This window comes from Lissotriton helveticus, chromosome 12 (genome assembly GCF_964261635.1).
Source record: "Lissotriton helveticus chromosome 12, aLisHel1.1, whole genome shotgun sequence".
In the NCBI taxonomy this organism is placed as follows: Eukaryota; Metazoa; Chordata; class Amphibia; order Caudata; family Salamandridae; genus Lissotriton; species Lissotriton helveticus.
Window position 1 is genome coordinate 817,368,887 of NC_136073.1, and position 17,248 is coordinate 817,386,134.

Sequence of the window (17,248 nt, forward strand, 5' to 3'; positions counted from 1 at the left end):
AAAATTACTGGCAACAGTGCACCTGGGTGGCACCTTTATAAACACAGCGAACGCCACCTCTGGCATGGACGACAACGCTAACAACTTCATGTGGAGCCTACCGGTTTTATGGGTACTGCCCATAAAAAAAATTTGGGTCCAGTCTGATGCCTGCAAGATAGAGTCTCTACCAGCTAAGATATTACCGAAGGTAAGTAACTTGTTTGATAGACTATGTACATGATGGACACCTGCTGCTACGTTAAGTTTCGTTATAGCAAGTATATGCCCACCATGTTTAGAGGGCAGTGTTTATTTTCCTTTTTTTCTACTTGTATTGTTTTAATTTACATTGCATAAGGTTTTCATGTGTGTGTGTTTTATTGCAATTTTGTCAGATGAGTCAGTGGATGGGTGAATGAATGCATGCACCCAAAGATGAGTGACAGAGTGTATGTACAAAGACTTATTGAGTGCATAAACCCATCAGTGACACAGAAGCCACTTTCATTCATAACCCAGGACATTTCCTGTGCTTGTATATTTATAGGATTTTGCACAGCCTGGATGAGGAGCTGCAGCATTGCGCGATATGCACGTAAGTTGAGCTTCTACTAGCCATGTTTCGTCTACACCAGTGTGTTTTAGATAGTGACATCACTAATATGTGTCAACCCTTTAAAATAATGGTCCAGAGCCGTAAATCTCGCTGGTGATGTAGAGCAGAAGGCGCCTCACTGAGCCCCTGTCTGCCACCTTGGTATGCCTTTTATTGTAAGAGCTAAAGAGAAGTATTTGGTTCCTGTCCTTACTACAGATGGCCACTGAAGTTACTCTGCTTCATTGCCCATCTTACTTAACTGATGACGACCTGTGCAGACTAGATTAAAAGTCAAATTGATCATCATTCAGGGTATTACCTAATGTTGAAAGCATTAAAGGTGACTATTCAAACTAAATATTCCCACCTTGACCCTTCCTTTTGTTCACCTTCTATTACATCCTCATAACCAATAGCTTGGTTGGATTGTATGGCGTCTATCTTCATCAGCATTTTATTGAGGTCAACCTAATAAATTTGTACTATCTTTGGCACCATATACTACTGTCTGAATGCACACTCCCTTTAATTCTAAAGTGGTAACAAGTACTACTCCACATCAGCTGGTTTGTTACCATACCCCATCAATCTAATATCAGGGTGTTTCAGTTCCAAATCGCCAAACATTTACAATAGATTGTCACCTATCGAAGTGTATCTAGCACCAGAATCAGCCAGTACCTTAAGTTTATTCAGAACAATCAAAAACTTCACAGTATGGAACATCGCTCTTCACAGTACGCCCCACCTATACTTGTAGCACAGCTTTCTCAAATGTAACATTACCACTTGCTTCTCTGCCATTTGTCACCTCAACAATCTTACGTTTACCCACATGTGTGAAATCCTTTTAGGATTAACGACACACTCGTCCGACCATCGGCACGTCTTGCTAGAAGTTACATGACTATTTAGACCACATCTTTAGCAAATACAGCAATGTTTAATTTATACTACTCACTTAGACCTCATACCACTACTGCTAACATTTGTCTGTCACCATTTTGCACATGTTCTGCACAATTTATGAATAGTGAGCTAGTTGCATAATTCCTTGAGAAATTGCTTTAAATCTCTTAGTGATTTTCATGGCCTTATCCAATGGTAACTGGTCTGTCAGTAAACGTTGTTCTCGTAACCTTAAATGATATATTTTATTACCTTATTTGTCCCTAATCATTCAGTTGTGGAATGAACTGTAATTGAACACAGAGTCTAAAGACCTTAAAACACATAATGATGCTCCATTAGGTTCACCTGGTACTTAACCCCTTCCTAAGAATGTATATCTGTGGGCCATGTCATTCACTTTCTGCCCATTATTTAAATCCAGTTGCATTCCAGCCTGTTGGTTTTCATGCAAACCATTAATAAGAAGCAGAAGGGACAAGTGGATCTGGCTGTCCTAGGATTGTGTCCTTCAACAAGATATTAAAGAATTATAACTGTCCATCAGTACTTTATGGTAAACTCAGAAATTGTGAAGATTTTGAATGTCAATTGTAAAGAGTGGGCTTCATAAAAAATAGGGAGAAACTGTTACCTACTCAACCCAGGTGGCATGCTTCATCTTTGGGTTCGGCTACCTCCCATCTTACATATTTGGGGGGGCAGATGGGCTCTGAAATGTTTAAGGAGTACTTGGGGTGGATATATGTGTATCTTATAGCAATATTGGGATCCAGCACATGTGGTTAAAATCCCTATAGATGGTCCAAAGTGATATTTATTGTTAATTATATGGGGATATTAAAAACAAAAAAGCTTGAGGATGTTTGGGATACCTATTAATCCTGCATTCCGCTGATCAATTTGTTTCATCCATTCAGTGCCCCATATGGGTTCCTCAGCTTTTTTTCAGGGCGTATATCCTGGTATTCAGAATAGCCCTATAAGGCTTCATGTTTATACCAAGTTAGATCCGTCTTTCGTTTGCTCTTTAAATCCCTTCTTTTCCACGTTGCATTTGAACCTCAATACAGCAATAGTGCAGAACTAGCGACGAGTGGGCCTTTGCGAAGTAGAATCACCTCGTGAACGATCTGAATCTTCTTTCAGAAGAGGGATCCAGCTAAGAAGAACTGCCAGCAACAGCCAAGAGCAGAATGCTTATGCTCTTACCTTCTGAATAGAACTAAGGTACATGAGAATTATGGAACAACAAGAGCTAGTTCAGGAAAGGTCACACTCATTTGTGATATACTGAGCAACTCAACAGTTTGATTGAATTCTGAACCCTTATTGACTTTTCACAACAGCCATAATCGAGCTGGAATAAGGCAAGAAAACTTTATAGACACCTCCATTTTAGAAATTAAGAATTGCCTCATTTGACCAACTCATTCCAGTGTCTCAGATCACCAGGGAGTTTTGCACAAGGAATGTGTGCCTTGGAAGGGCTATGCAGAAGAATCTGAAATGTATAAAAAAGAGAAATTGAGAGAACAGTGGGAGGTAGACTTACAGGTATGGAATCATGCTGTGCAAGAATCTGTGAAGGCGAAAGGCAGGTATAGTGGAAAAGTCTTCAAACGGACACGGGAAATTTGCAACCTGTATATAATCTGTAGTATAAGTGGCAATGGTCACAAAGAACATGCTGTGTTAGTAAGCAAGGGGCGTATTGCGCCTTCAGAGTAGGTCAGGAAGAGAGAGGGAAATGCAGGGCTTGCAGAGCAAGTGATTCTGAGAAGTGCAGGACCTGCAGCTATAGAGGGTGAAGCATGTGCAGGGCCTAGACTAAAGGGGCACCTGATATCACAGGTGCTTGTGAGAGGAGTTACAGCATGTGTTTGCTTGATGTGTGGGGCAGCTATGACAGGATTCCTCTACATGTTCTGAATAGCAGGTGTCAAGGCCTTTGAAGTTTGTGTTTTGTAGAGAGTAGATTCACCGAAGTCAGGTTAGGGCCAACTTGGAATCTAACGGAATTGAAGTGCATTTTAGGAGAAGGCAATACCTACAAGATTTTCTCATGGTACTTGGTGCTTAATTTGTAAAATTTTGTGTGCAGGGTTACATAGTTTTTCTTACCAGCCCGCAGTTAGCATTGCTGAATGCAGGGGTTGCCAAATACCCAGGCTGGCTAACCTTGATTCCATCTCATGCCTGTTTTTTTCTCTCACTCTTGCAGGTACAGTTTTTTCCTATTTTCTCCCTTTGTCTCTTTCTTTTCCACAGTCTATCTCCTTTATCTGCCTTTCCCTTCCTGCTCTGGTTTGATGATGAAAAATAAGCCCTGGCCCCCCCAAAACGGGTGCCGATGGCCACCAATTGCGACCGTTCAAAGAATCAATGGGGAGGGAGAAGCTCGCTGTGGTCCTGCTGGGCTTCCCAGGTAATCTCAATAAATCAAGAGGAGTGGGGAAACAAAGTATCAAATCAGAGGATCTCCATGGAAATTGTTGTGGGACCCTCAACAGTGATGTTCTGTCATGGCATGTTTTCCCAGCTGACATACTGATGACTGATGGTAACATAATTGGGTCTGTGCGGGACACCTAATCTCTCCCTAAACACACTGTTTCTCATTTTTAACCTTATTTTTAACCCATTTTTAATAAAGCCACATGTTTTCGGAGGTAGGAGGTCATTTTAAACACAGTTTCTATATCATGGATCCCAAACTATCTCTGGTGTGAGATGATCCCTCCTGGTGGAGGACAGATCCGATGATCTTACCATCAGCCATCAGTTTGTCAGCGGGGAAACACGTTGGCCTGTGATTTGATAGTGTGTTTTCTTACTCCTCCTGATTCATTGACACCACCTACAACCACCAGTAGAAATTAGCCACTGATGTTCCTAAAATATGTTATTTGGTTCCAAATAGGGAATGATACCTGATTATGTTAGAGTCCTGTAATTTCGCCCAATCAAGATATAGCATTTAACCTTTAACCCCTTCTATGCTGATGACGGCCCCCGTCCGTCATGCACCGCGGTGGGCGTGTGCTGATGACAGCTGGAGGCCGTCATGAACCCGCCCACTCATTAAAAGCGCCGCACAGGCGCAGAATCGCGGCCGCGCCCAAGGGGTTAATGCAAAGCTCTAAAATACACATGAACATCTTCTGAAATTAGAGGTGCCATCTTAATGGCTTGCTTGATTTCATGCTGGAAAATGGTTTGTTTGAGTGCTGGGATAGTAGGTCCTATTCACTGTTGCCACATCTGCATACAGGCTCTTTCTTACATGCCTGGGGTACTGCAATCCCTCTGGCAGGGGCTGCTTATACAATAAGGGTAAAAACATTAAAAGAGGTAGCCTGGCCCAATCCCCAATACCTTTTGATGCTGGAGGCTTCAATATGCCAGGCCACTCTGTGGCTCCCTGGAACAGAAAATCAAGACAGATGAGTGGACCTGAATCTGGACCACCCAGGCTGGCCGGGACAGGAGGACAAGGAGGGACAGATGCTGGTCTGTAGCGCAGCCCCTGCGGTCTGTGTGATATGGAACGATACTAATGACATTTTTGATATTCGCTCTAGTAGAGGACCTCATGGAAATTTTCGTGATAATTGAGGCTCTTGTGGGTGTTATTTTTATGCAGGATGCCTCTAAGCTCTCCTTGATTGGAGTGGGGGAAGGGAGCGTCAAGACTTGCAAAGATGGATGAATGCCGTAAGGGCTTTCAAGGATGCCTCTATAACCGAAACCAGAGATTGCGTCCCCTTTGAACCAACAGTGGGTTCCAGTGTTGGTTGTCCCTATGTTACTTCCTCACATGTATGTTAGCAGTACAAGGAACAGTTGAAAGACAGGTTGCAGAAAATAATGTGTTCTTTATACAACGGGTAGTCAAGTAGGCAAGAGGTAAGCACAGTAGAAACACTGTATCAGTGGTTAGCTATGTACCACACTGCTTATCCTCCACCTCCTTATGTGTTTAGCTACCTAGGTCTCCGGATGACATGGGCAAGTTCCCATAGCGCGTGATAACATTAGACTGGGCAGTAGAACATCTATGGGAAATTTAATACCCCACTCACGATTACATTTACATCCTGAAGTTTTTCAATAGTGTGGCGGGAGCCTACAAGCACATTGTTGAGTTGTATTTAATGTAATAGGATCTAGTTATCTGATTGTATTGTATTTTATTTTACTTTCTTGTTCCGCTGGTGCACTTCCAATGTGAGCATCTCTCACAGAATCTTAATGCTACAGAACACTGGAACACCAGACTTTGGAATGGTAAGTGCGTCACAAGGGCACCGGAACTCTGGCACCATCTGAAAGTAGGTGACACTGTCAATAGTTTCCCGGGAGTGTGGGGTACCAAGACCCTAAGGCACGGACTCCTACAACAGGTTATTCAATACTTGGTTCACACGGTAAGTTAGATACACGAGATCCAGGTCCAGGAATTGTTTTACTTAATAAGAAAGTCAGTTTAAAATCTTTTCCTAATGTTATGTCTATTTAATCCTTAGAGGGATGGAACCTGCTCATCGATGATATTTGAGATTACTCTGTTTCTTCGGGGCTAAGAGGACACTCACCTTTAAATGGTATGGAGAACAATCATCTCCAGAAGGTAAAGCAAGTATCCTCTTCTGATAGGCTAGGAGAACCTTGGGTTCTAAAGAATGAAAGATGCTCCCTCTGATATCCCAGGGGAGCTAGATGCTCTAGAGCTTGAAGGGAGCTTACTGTTCTGTTTTAACGGGTGAGGGTAGCTTTCGTTGCTATAGGGAAAGTTCAGTTGGACATCGAACTGTGGAGTGTGAGGATCTGTCCTCTTCAGTAAGATGAAGAAAGGTTTCTCCTCTGAATCGAGGGGGGAACCTCCTGCAACGAGTGCGAGAGGCATCTGTGCAGTGCAAATTAAATCTCCTGCGTATGGAGAAAGGCGGGGTGCTTTCCCTGCTCATGGGTAATAGGATCTAACTCACCTTGAAAGTGAAGCAAGCTCCCTCCTCTAATGGTCATGGGGAGGACCAATCTCCAGGATGAAAGGGGTTATCTCTCCTCTGGAGTGTGAGCAGGCACTTTCCTTTGAGGGTCGATGTTGGAACTTCGACTGAGGGTACAGATTGCTTCCTCATCCGAAGGAAGTTTCAGCAGATCCCCTATTTGCCCTCCTATGTTTCTGTGATTAAACTTATTTTTACTTTATTTCTGATAAAATTGTTTTTAATAAAATGATTCCTTTATTTTAAAAGTTTTTCCACAACGTGAGATTTTTACTCTTCCTGTCTCTTTATTCATAAGAGGTGTCCATTTTCTATTTAAAAACTTTACCTTCCTGATAACCGTTTCCCTTTTCCTGATTAAATATACTCAATCTTGAAAAGTTTCCTATCTCATGAGATTTCTGATAACAGGAAAGTTGGAAAAGATAACAGGAAAAATTGAGAACCGTATTAAACTTTCTAATGTCAATCTCCCTTTTAATAATGTGATAATTACGCTTTTGAATGAAATATTCATATTTCTGCTTGAATTGTGACTTTTTGCATTAAATCCTTCTCCATGTTTTCTAACTCCTGGCAAAATAAACCCCTTTTTGTTACTTATTTTTCAATTCTCTGATAAGTTTTTCTCTTTTTAAAGAAGAGTCAATTTTCTATTAGAATTTCCCATTTTCTGACAATTATTTTGCACCTCTCATTCACAGCTTTGGGATCAGAAGTAAACTATGCTTCCAGAGAATTATGCCATCTCTGGTTATGATGCAGGTAGTGAGAAGAGAGAAATCTAGGTAAGAAAAAGTCAAGATGGCTATGAGGCCAGTTGGAAGGATAAGGAGAGTGAGGCTCGAAGATCCAGAGGATACCCGACTCAAGCAGATCATACGCAGCTTTGGTGGTTTCGTCTTTGGCCTCATCTTCACCACAATATATGGTTTGGTCCTCATGTTTGTGGAGAGCTACAACATCTGGTACTGCATGCTTGCTACCATTACCATTGGTGTCTTTGTTGGCTTGGGAATGGGTTTCTCCGTGAAGGTGCGGGCCACCATGCTGCTGATGATACCCCAGATCTTCTCAGGTAGGTGACAGTGGGACGTCAAAGTCCAATTATTCGCCATCCCACATAGGCACACAGCATGTGCTGTCAATCACTCCCAAGACAGGTAGCCTCTATATTCCTTCAGTCCCAGACCACGCAACCCTATTTGTCCATTACTGCTAGGCCTTGCAGCCCATTATATGAAAATGTTACAGAAGAAAGTAGTCTGTATTGACCAATAAGCAAAGGCGATGTAGCCTTTATTTACCACCTCTGCCAGACTGTGCAAGCTGTAGTGTCCACCAGCCCCTATCCTGGCAGCATCTATTATTCATCACTCCAAGTCTTGCAGCCTCTATTACCCACCTCTCTTGAGCTGTCCAAACCTAACTCTCCACAAAGATATGGCCATGTAGTTTCTATTGTACATTGTGTGAATCAGACTCATACAGCCAAACTGGCCCTTTCTGCTCAGCTCCTCTCATCAATTTATACTACTCATCTCTTGTTCATCACTCCTGAGTCAGACAGGCATTTTAGTCTTACCCACCAGCATCTGGCCATGAAGTTTCTTTTGTCCTCCTGGAACTAGCTTTCAGTCACTTCTATCTATCAGTGTCTTATCACTACCATGCTATTCAGTGCCTATTGACCTTTACTCTCCAGTCACACCACTCCCATCACTCCCATCAGTGGATAAGGCACTCGCGTGCACCGTGCATATGGGCTCATTGGTGGTGAAGGGCCTCAGTGTTAGTTCTATGTGCTGCTTCCCAGCCGGCTTGATTTTGAAACCGTCTCCTGGAGCTGTATATCTGAAGATGTCTGCCACCGCTTGTTTGTCTCTCTTTTTAGACCCTTTGTTGATTTGTAGTGCTGCTGTAATCAACATCATCAGCAAATCTGTCTGAGTTGACCTCACTGAATCTTTAACCTGTCCTTTCCACTCTGCGTTATCCTCCCCACATTCTCTTTACTGTTCAACTTTCATTCACTATTAGATTCTCTCTTCAGTGCCAATATGCCTTTAGGAGTGGAAGAGGTACTGCATAAAATCAAGTCAGACCTGTGACCATGGTCTGCAGGATACCTCCAAAGGCCTCTAAAATAAATTAAGACATTACTATTGTGTGGCCTTCTTAGGGATTTGGAGCCAATTATGATTGTCTTAGGGCTAGAGGTAACTTTCTTCTCATGCCAGCCACACGTCCTCATGATGCTTGGGATTTAGAATATACTTTAGTTTAATTCCTTCAGTTAGCCTAGATCACACTTGTTCACATTTATGGTGCCACACAATCAGTGGTAAGTCTCATTGAGGCTCAGCAACAAAAGTGAACCCTTATGCATATTAACCGGCCAAACGTTCTTACTGCTAAAAATATAAGCGGCGCGTTCCATTTAGGGTTGAGTGGCTTAAACTGCGTTCAGTCTGAAAATGAATGAAGACATGCCTCCTTGGAGGGATACAAAGGTAACCTGTGTTTCATCTGGTTTACCTCAGCTCAGGGCAAGACTTTCATCCTGTTGGCAGCATTCACCCTTGCGATGGAAGGACCATTGTGTAACATCCTTGTGAACTTCAACCACGCTGCTGTCTCTGTCTCATGCAACGCAGAAGTGGCGCTAAACCAGACCAAAGAACTGGTGGACAGAATCACACAACCTCTTATGGGTAAGATGGGTCCTCTTTCATTTACGTCACTCAGAGAGAGGGGTTTCTACTAAAGTCACTCAAGAATCTACAATCTGATGAACAATGGACTTAGGCACACAACCTTGACATAATTTGTTGGAGGGATTTACATACGTCAGTAACTGAGGCGGTGACACCATCTCTGCTGTGTCCATCACCTTACAAGGGCCTTTTTGTGATGATCTAAAGAACTACTTAACCGAATGTGAAGCACTTCTGATGTTTCTGGAGCTTAACAGAGCAGTTGAGAGCGTTATCGCAGACGGGAATGAGTTCCATGCATTGATGCCGGCACTGAAAAAACACAATCTGGCATGACTCCCATCTCCGGGTGCCTCTTGCCTTTAGTTGAGCCTGAGGAGCTGTATGAGGGTTAGTTGCTTATCAAGCCTATCAAGTCAGAACTGCTAATGTACATCCAACTTCACCAAAGAATGGCTCTAGCTGGCTTTCATAGTATCAAACATCACTTTTTACCAACAATTATCTCACATACATATTCATCTGCCAGGCAGTTTCCATGCCAACTGAGCTAGAAGACTTATTAGCCCTCTGGTCTCATTCATAGAACTCCCAATAATATCACCCACAGATCATTCAAGGGAGTGACAGACACAACCACAGCGCTGATAGCACCTACTCACAAGCAGAATCCGACTATAATCCGCTTTGCAACATTTGTGAATTGTACCCAGACCTGCAAGGCCAAGCCAGTGGCTGAATATACACAATCCATATGGCACTAACAAAACATAAGACAACAGAGTATAGCAGGGTACACAATAGCATACATAACATAGCATAACTAACGTAACATAACAAACCATTAATGCCTTTTGGGGCTTTTGTAACATTAAAACAATAACCTAAATCATTTATTAATGTCACTTGTGCACCTAGATAAAAACAAAATATTTATATTATAGTGTTTGGTTGTGATTTGGATAAAAGATATTGTTTTTCAAACAAGGAATTGTTTTTGAAGAGCGCACCTTGAAGACTTGAGCATACCTTTGGCTCTGGGAAATAAAGAAAAGAGATAACAAAAGTTCACATTTAAAATTGGGCGGCGAAGTAAAATTCTCCTATGTCTTGAGGGCATGCGTAATCCAGAGGCTAATCCACCCGTTGAATTTCCTCCATCGTAAGCATAGTATTGAGGACTAAATTTGAAGTCCAATCCATTATCATTCAGTTCTGAACCAAGCCTGAAGAGTCTAGTTGGTTTAAATATCAAATTTCTCTTATCCACGGGATTGTCATGCTAAGAGCAGGAAGGGGACCAACAGGGGAAAATAGGAAATCAGGCAATGTGAGGTCATTGAGTGCAGCTAGCTGGGATCTGTTTCTTCATGGTCAACCACAGGCCTTTCTGTTGTGAATTTGGTGGATGAGGGACACTCCTGTCTGGATGTGTAAGAGTACTGTAAGATGGATCATTGCATCCATAGATCAGGATATAGTGGTCTCCAATGACAACATGGTCCTTCATTCTCCTCAGGTGTGCTGAACAAACTGAAGGCGCTCATGCTCAAGGGTAAGAAGGTTGCGGACAGAGTACGGCAGCTCTTCAAGGCAGTGGGGAACGCCATCAAGCACGTCGGTAAGGGCTCCTGCAAACTTTCTCTGTTTCTTCCATAATCCCTAAGTGCCAACAATATTTCACAGGGTTCTGTAAATCTGCGCAAATGCAAACGTAAAGTAATTTGGCCATGTTCACTTTATCCAGAACCCAAAGCGATATTATATGCGAAAGGAGTTCAGCGGAATGACATCACTTAAACCTTTCCCGGGGAGATTGCTGGAAGAAAAAGCATCTCTTGGTGACAGGATCACTCCCAAAATGTCTGGCAAGCTAGTATTAGGGCGAGCCACTTTGGCAAGTACTCTGCCATAGCCGTAGTCTCTTACAAACAACATTCATTTTCTGCAGTTAAATTTAACATAGTCATGTGTGGATGTTTCTTGATGTTATCACATTTCCCTTGCACATCAGTTGGTCTACTTCACTAACTGGGCACCCTGTTACCCACTCAACAACACCTTTACGTGGAGTCGTCTTTATGGGTACATTTTCTCTTTGTGAAGTATTGTTTTGTTTTGTCACCCAGAAACTTTTTCTACTGAATCTGCATCTTTCTGTTACCTCGGTTGGGACTTGCAGAATTTTCAGACCTTCCTTATGTTCAGTGGTGTGTGAAAAAACAATACAAACTAAAGTTCAGAGTGATGGCTGTCAATTTCAGTGGCTGGTCTCCTAAGCGAGCCATGCCCACTAACAATCACTAATTGCCAAAGCCAATAAATCAGGGGTTAATGTGCTGAAAAGTAGTCCCTTTTGCAGTTCAAAGCAAGCACTCGATTGGAGGCGGAAGACAACATTGTAGCACCAATAGCACTAGGTGATAGATGACTAATCCACTGGGCTGAGCCGAGATTTGATTGGCAAAGTATCAAGCCAATGGCTGAACTAAAGCCTGACCTAAAAATGATAAAAGCATAATTAAAATGGTAGAGTCCTCATAATTTAAAAACGTTTTTCAGTTGTGCAAAAGCCAACCCTTTGCTTTGGTAGTTTTCCCTGACATTGAACTACTACCACTGTTAGTTACTGGTATTCCAAATCCTTATTTAGTCCCAAGGTGAAAAAAGTCAAATTGCACACAGGTGTGTAGCCCCCAAGTAGATTAAAATGTAGCGTTGAACACCATTGGTTAAGTGCGGAGAGATGAAGATGGCCGCCTGCGATTCTGAATTGTACTGATGCTTTGAGTACTCCCAGATATGTACTGTTTGGTGCACTTTGGTTATTGTTCCTTTATGGTATTTGAAATGAAACACAACAATCAATAAAGAGATTTGTTAAGAAAAAGTAACTGAAAAGTCAGACATATCCAAGATGATTACAAACAGTTGTGTTGAAAGCCCACTTAGACGGGTATACTGGATCAGTGCATATTTTGGGATATTTTCGAAATTCAATCGCAAAAGTAGCTTGAATCCTATGGTGCAGAGAGTCTGACTAGACAGAGGTCCTGGGCTCTCTGCGGCATAGCTTCCAAGCTGCGCCTCACCGATGAAGTCCACAAGTCTGCTTGTGTTCTCATTCACGGGGAGTGTGGCCTCAAAGTGTGAGTTGGACTGTTCCCATCGGAGCAGAACCAAGATTGATTTGCAAATGGTTGCTCCCTGTCTGGAATCAATGACCACGGTGGACTGAAATGCTGGGTAAGCGATTGCCAGTAATTGAGACCTTTGCAAGCACTCCATCCAACACTTTGTGTTTTTTTGTCATCACAGTCACTGCCATGATGGACTATAGTTACTAAGCTTGTAAATGTTGGTACAACACTAATATTGTTCGCCGATTAGTATGACTGCTAGGAAGAAGGCATGATAAAAGAACCCAAAGGAGTTTACAAACACAGTGTTGTTGAGCGTGTAACTGAGGTCCTGTGCTCTATGAAATGTTTTGATTGTCTTTTGTACCTTTACTACTGTTTGCTTTGAAGTTGGGGAAAAAAATCCATAGTCGAAAGGGTTTGTGAAAGAGTCAGTAGGACATTTGGCAAGTTTGGGTTATCGAAAACATCATCTGGTTTGGGGGTGTCCATTAGCATCTTAACTATTTGACTTGTAAACTTAAAGTATTGAGGAAACCATGAAGTTCTAAGATGACAGGTTTCTAAAACGTCTGAGTACATAATACCTTATACGACAGTGAATGATGCATGAACAGTGACTCTATGTTGACACGTGCAGGACTACTGTTACTGTGCCATATATATGTCAAAAGAGGGAGTGGAGAGGGAACGTGTCCACGTTAACACAAGGAGTGGATTCAATCTCCCCAACTATACTTAACAAACAAATAGAATCCACCCATATGAGGTAGGCGAAAAAAGGAGACAGGTCTGGAGTTGGGAGTGTTTCCTACAATGGTGGGAAACACGTTATGTTCTTTAAATACCCCCTACACACCAAAAGGGCCCTTGGTGTCATGTTTCATCATAGGGGTCTTCGCGTCCCTCTACGGAACATGGTGTGCTACTAACCGGCGGGTACGCGGGAGGACTGAGTGTAATCACTATGTGTGGTGTATGAAGGTAGTGAGTGGTAGGGGCAGGAGTGAATGGTACGTGATTGCTAAAAATACCTGGCACGTGAGGACTAGAAAGAATTTTAATATACCTCTGTGGTGGTATTTTTAAAATAGTGTGGTGGAGGTTTGTGTAATTAATGTACATAACCTCCTGCGTGCGTCGACATGTTTCGAAGCCTCAAGCTTCTTCTTCAGGACGGGTGCACAGACCCTTACCCTACTCACATGTGACAGTCTAAAACTGTCTATACATAAGTAATGTTATGTGTAGAATTAATGTCCAAGTGTGTCCCAATGTGCCTACTGTGGCCAATTGGGCTGGAACAAGGTGAATACCTTAAATGTCAATCTGTAAAAGAGCATTATACAACAGTGAATGATGCATGAACAGTGACTCAGTGTTGACGAGTGCATGACTACTGTTACTGTGCTTTAATGAGGTTGACTAACTTTTTTTTTTTAAACTCTTTTTATTGAATGATCGCTCAGCATTCAGTAAGCACAGCAATGTATGGAAGCGAACATTCAGTATGCGTTTCAGTTAAAGCAGCACGTAGTAAAAGTAGAGCATGATTGTATATTTGAAATGGAGCCTTTATCGCCAGTGACATTTTGTAGTTCACAGAGTATAAGACATCTAGATGACAGTGCCACCCCTTCCCTCTGCAGCTCCAACCCCCAACACCTGGTACCCTTGAAAGTTGCGCCATCTACCCCACACTTTTCCCACTTCTGCGGGCAGCCCCCCCATTGATAGACCACTTGTTCCGCTTGTTGGCAACAGTCTAGCTCAGTCTTCCAGCCTTCTTTCTGAGGGGGAGACACTGCGTCCCAGGCCTGCGCAATATGACATTTAGCCACTCCTGCTGCAACCACCAGCCAGATCTTCTGATACTTTAGCCAGACCGCCTCCCCTGTTATCGTCAAAAGGAGCCACTTTGCGACTAGGGGAAACTCCAGAGCTAGCACCAGAGACATTCTCCAAACTACTCCTCCCCAATAGAGTTGTATGATCAGACATTCCCAAAGGATGTGGAAGAATGTGCCTTCCAGGCAGGTGATTCAGTCAGGACCTCTTCTTATTCACACTGACAGCATGTACTATATTTACAAACCCACGAGTATAAACTTCAGATGCTCAATTAAGAATTTCAGGTGATGTGGCCCTGGATGTTGACAGGAGGCATTTGGTTGCTGTTGATGCATCGACCAGGGTGGCAAAGCACAAAAGCAGATGAGTTGAGTGCCACTGGTCAGAAGACCGGTTTCTAAATGATGACCTGCTGGCAAACATTTTCTCCTGTTGAGGGTACTTATTTGTAAACCAAGAATGCAAAATTCCCCTTTTACATCTCCCGGGTGCCAATTTTAATGAGTTAGTTCAGAGGATTTCTTTATGCAATCCCACTTCTTCCCAGATTGATTATCATGTTGAGACTCAGCAAAGTAAAGACAATTCTCATCACTTGGACTGGCCTCACTGCTGGTCATATGCAGACCTTCTTCACCTTCATAGGCACCAGGTTATAAGGGCTTGACCGACTTGGGTCCCACCAATAATTTACGATAAGTGGCCAAATGTGAGGCCATTGCCTTTCTCATCGTGTACTTGCTGAGCACGCGTGAGACTCGTGTGTTTCCAGGTGCCTGGTTTCAGAAAGGCAAGTCAAAAGATGTGTAATAGTGATCAGCATTACTAAAGGTGTCGGAGACATAGAAGGCTGCAGTTCAAAGACATCTCTCAGATATTTAGGAACCAAGGTTTACAAGATTCAAGGTATACCATTTACTTTATGTTTTGAAAAACTGCCCTTTTTAAATTCATCAAGAAAGTGTACTCCTTGTTTTAAAATGTCATTTCGACCCATTCATAGGGTCAACTCCTCCATATGTGCAAAATCAGCATATGATTTAGGTTAGTGAAATACATTAAATATTCTATTCACATCCCCAATCGGGAAAATAACGAATTATTTTTTGCTAAAGTGTTCTTAAACGCAAAAGGCTTCCTCAATGCACCATTGAAAACATTGCATGATCAATCTCAGTGATAAAATCGCTGCATATGGTTTATGTATGAAGGTCTGCACTGCATATTGTGGTTGGTGCTACACAAAACGAATACAAATAGTGCTTATTTATTGCTCTTGATTTAGGTCGCGTTCTTTCTTTCAGGGTCTCTTCCGTGGAGTATCACGTGAGTAAGGGCATCCTGCGGGGCAACCTCGGCATCTCAGCTTTCCATGGAAGTGCTCATTTGACCTGGTTCCCTCCAATTATTTGGTGAACCTGGCTCCTGTGGTCCCTTCTAATGCAGAAGAGGATGCCGATCAGGTTGGATCTACTTTTCAGGATCTTTGGCAGAATCTTTCGCTCTCCTTTTTCTGTTGGTTGACTTGACTCCCTGTCTCCTGAGGCTCGGCTGAACGGGCATGTCGTATTTACCTGATGTTTGCATGGCCATCATTAGAGAAGTGAAATGTCTTTCCAGAAGGTCTTCATATGCCCTCAAATGGAAGATGTTGGGCTTGTAGTGCATAGCAAGGAGTTGGACCTGAGAATATCCAAGGAAAATATGGTATTACCATATCTGTACTTGGCAAAATAAAATTTACAATGCTCCTCTTATAGAATGTATTTAGCTGCTGTTGCTGCTTACCTTAAATCTCCTTTAAGGCATATTTTTTTTGATTGAGGATTTCCTGGTGGGTCTTAGCAAAGAGTTTCTTTTAGTTGGAAGGCCATCTCCTTCCAGGAAACTGAATAAAGAGCAAGCTAGATTGATAGGTCGCACCTTTGACCCAAAGCATTAAGGCTGATTTATACCACCTCTCGTGGAAGGTTGATTTTTTTTGTGGTAAGTGAGCTTAAGGCTGTGTGACTTGATGACCCATAAACAATATTCTAACAGAATAAAGTCTTTTAGGATTTACCTTTCTGTTCTCCAAAAAGTTGCTTCTGAAGTTCACATTAACAAGGCCGTTTGCTTCCCTACTTTTTTGCTGAATCCAACATCACCGACTGATAGATATTTACTTTCTAATGAGGAGGGGGGCTGTATGTTATTGGGAGAGGTCTAAAGAAATACATATGTTCAAACAATTTTGGTGATAACTTAGTAGCTAGTTTCTTATATTTTACTTGTTATGAAAAAGCGAATAGATCCTTTCTTTGTAAGCCCTAGGGTGAAGGTGGCTGCTGCAGCTTTGATGAGAAATATCTGTATTTGTAAGGTTGTAACTTTGAGACCAGTCCACACTTTTTCCCCGGCATTATTGTCTGGCTTGTGTTTTAATACACGTACTTTAGTGGGCCAGGCTTCTCCTCTTAACTCATTGGTATAAGAGTCAAATGTATTTTATTACCCTTATAGCACTTTAAGTTTGGATAACCTTGCTGCTCTATTCTGCCTTTTATGAATATCAGAGAGAATTCCTTGTTGAAAATTGAAAACGTACTTACTTGTAATCGTAATTCTTAGCATGTGTATTCTCTATGACTTGATAAAAGCCCCACTCACCTCCCCTCTTTTACAGTTGCAGACTTTGAGCCTATTTCTTTAGATTTATATATTTGCTTTGCTCCAACAACAAGCTGTTGGGCATGATGGGGTAGTGCAGTCTTCCAAGAGTCTTATAGAAGCAAGGTTTTAATTCATAATGTGTGTCTGTTTTGAATTGGGGAACCCTTTCCCCTTTTTTGGCTGGAATTACACTCTTGCTAGAGTGGTATCTTCAGCCAAATACCCTGGTTTGTACTTAATGTTGGCTAATTGCTCAAAAAACAATAAATATTACCCCTTTGACATGTTTCTTTTTTTGTATTATTAATAGACATTTTTGAAAAGGTTCTATTCTGTATGCTATCTTTTATTAATTGAGAGAGAATACCCTTGAAAAAGAACTAGGAT

General features: G+C 42.1%; 1 protein-coding gene across 2 annotated transcripts in view; it reads left to right on the forward strand.

The window, feature by feature from the left end:
* DCST2 (DC-STAMP domain containing 2) overlaps positions 1 to 17,248 on the forward strand; it is a 285,622-nt gene that overhangs the window by 207,621 nt on the left and 60,753 nt on the right. Inside the window, exons 6-8 of one of the 2 annotated variants that reach the window (XM_078671064.1) lie at positions 530 to 7,579; positions 9,045 to 9,215; positions 10,738 to 10,839. In XM_078671064.1, the coding sequence (XP_078527190.1) occupies positions 7,306 to 7,579; positions 9,045 to 9,215; positions 10,738 to 10,839 (547 nt within the window). In that variant the 5' untranslated portion in view covers positions 530 to 7,305. The other variant, XM_078671063.1, reaches the window with a different exon arrangement.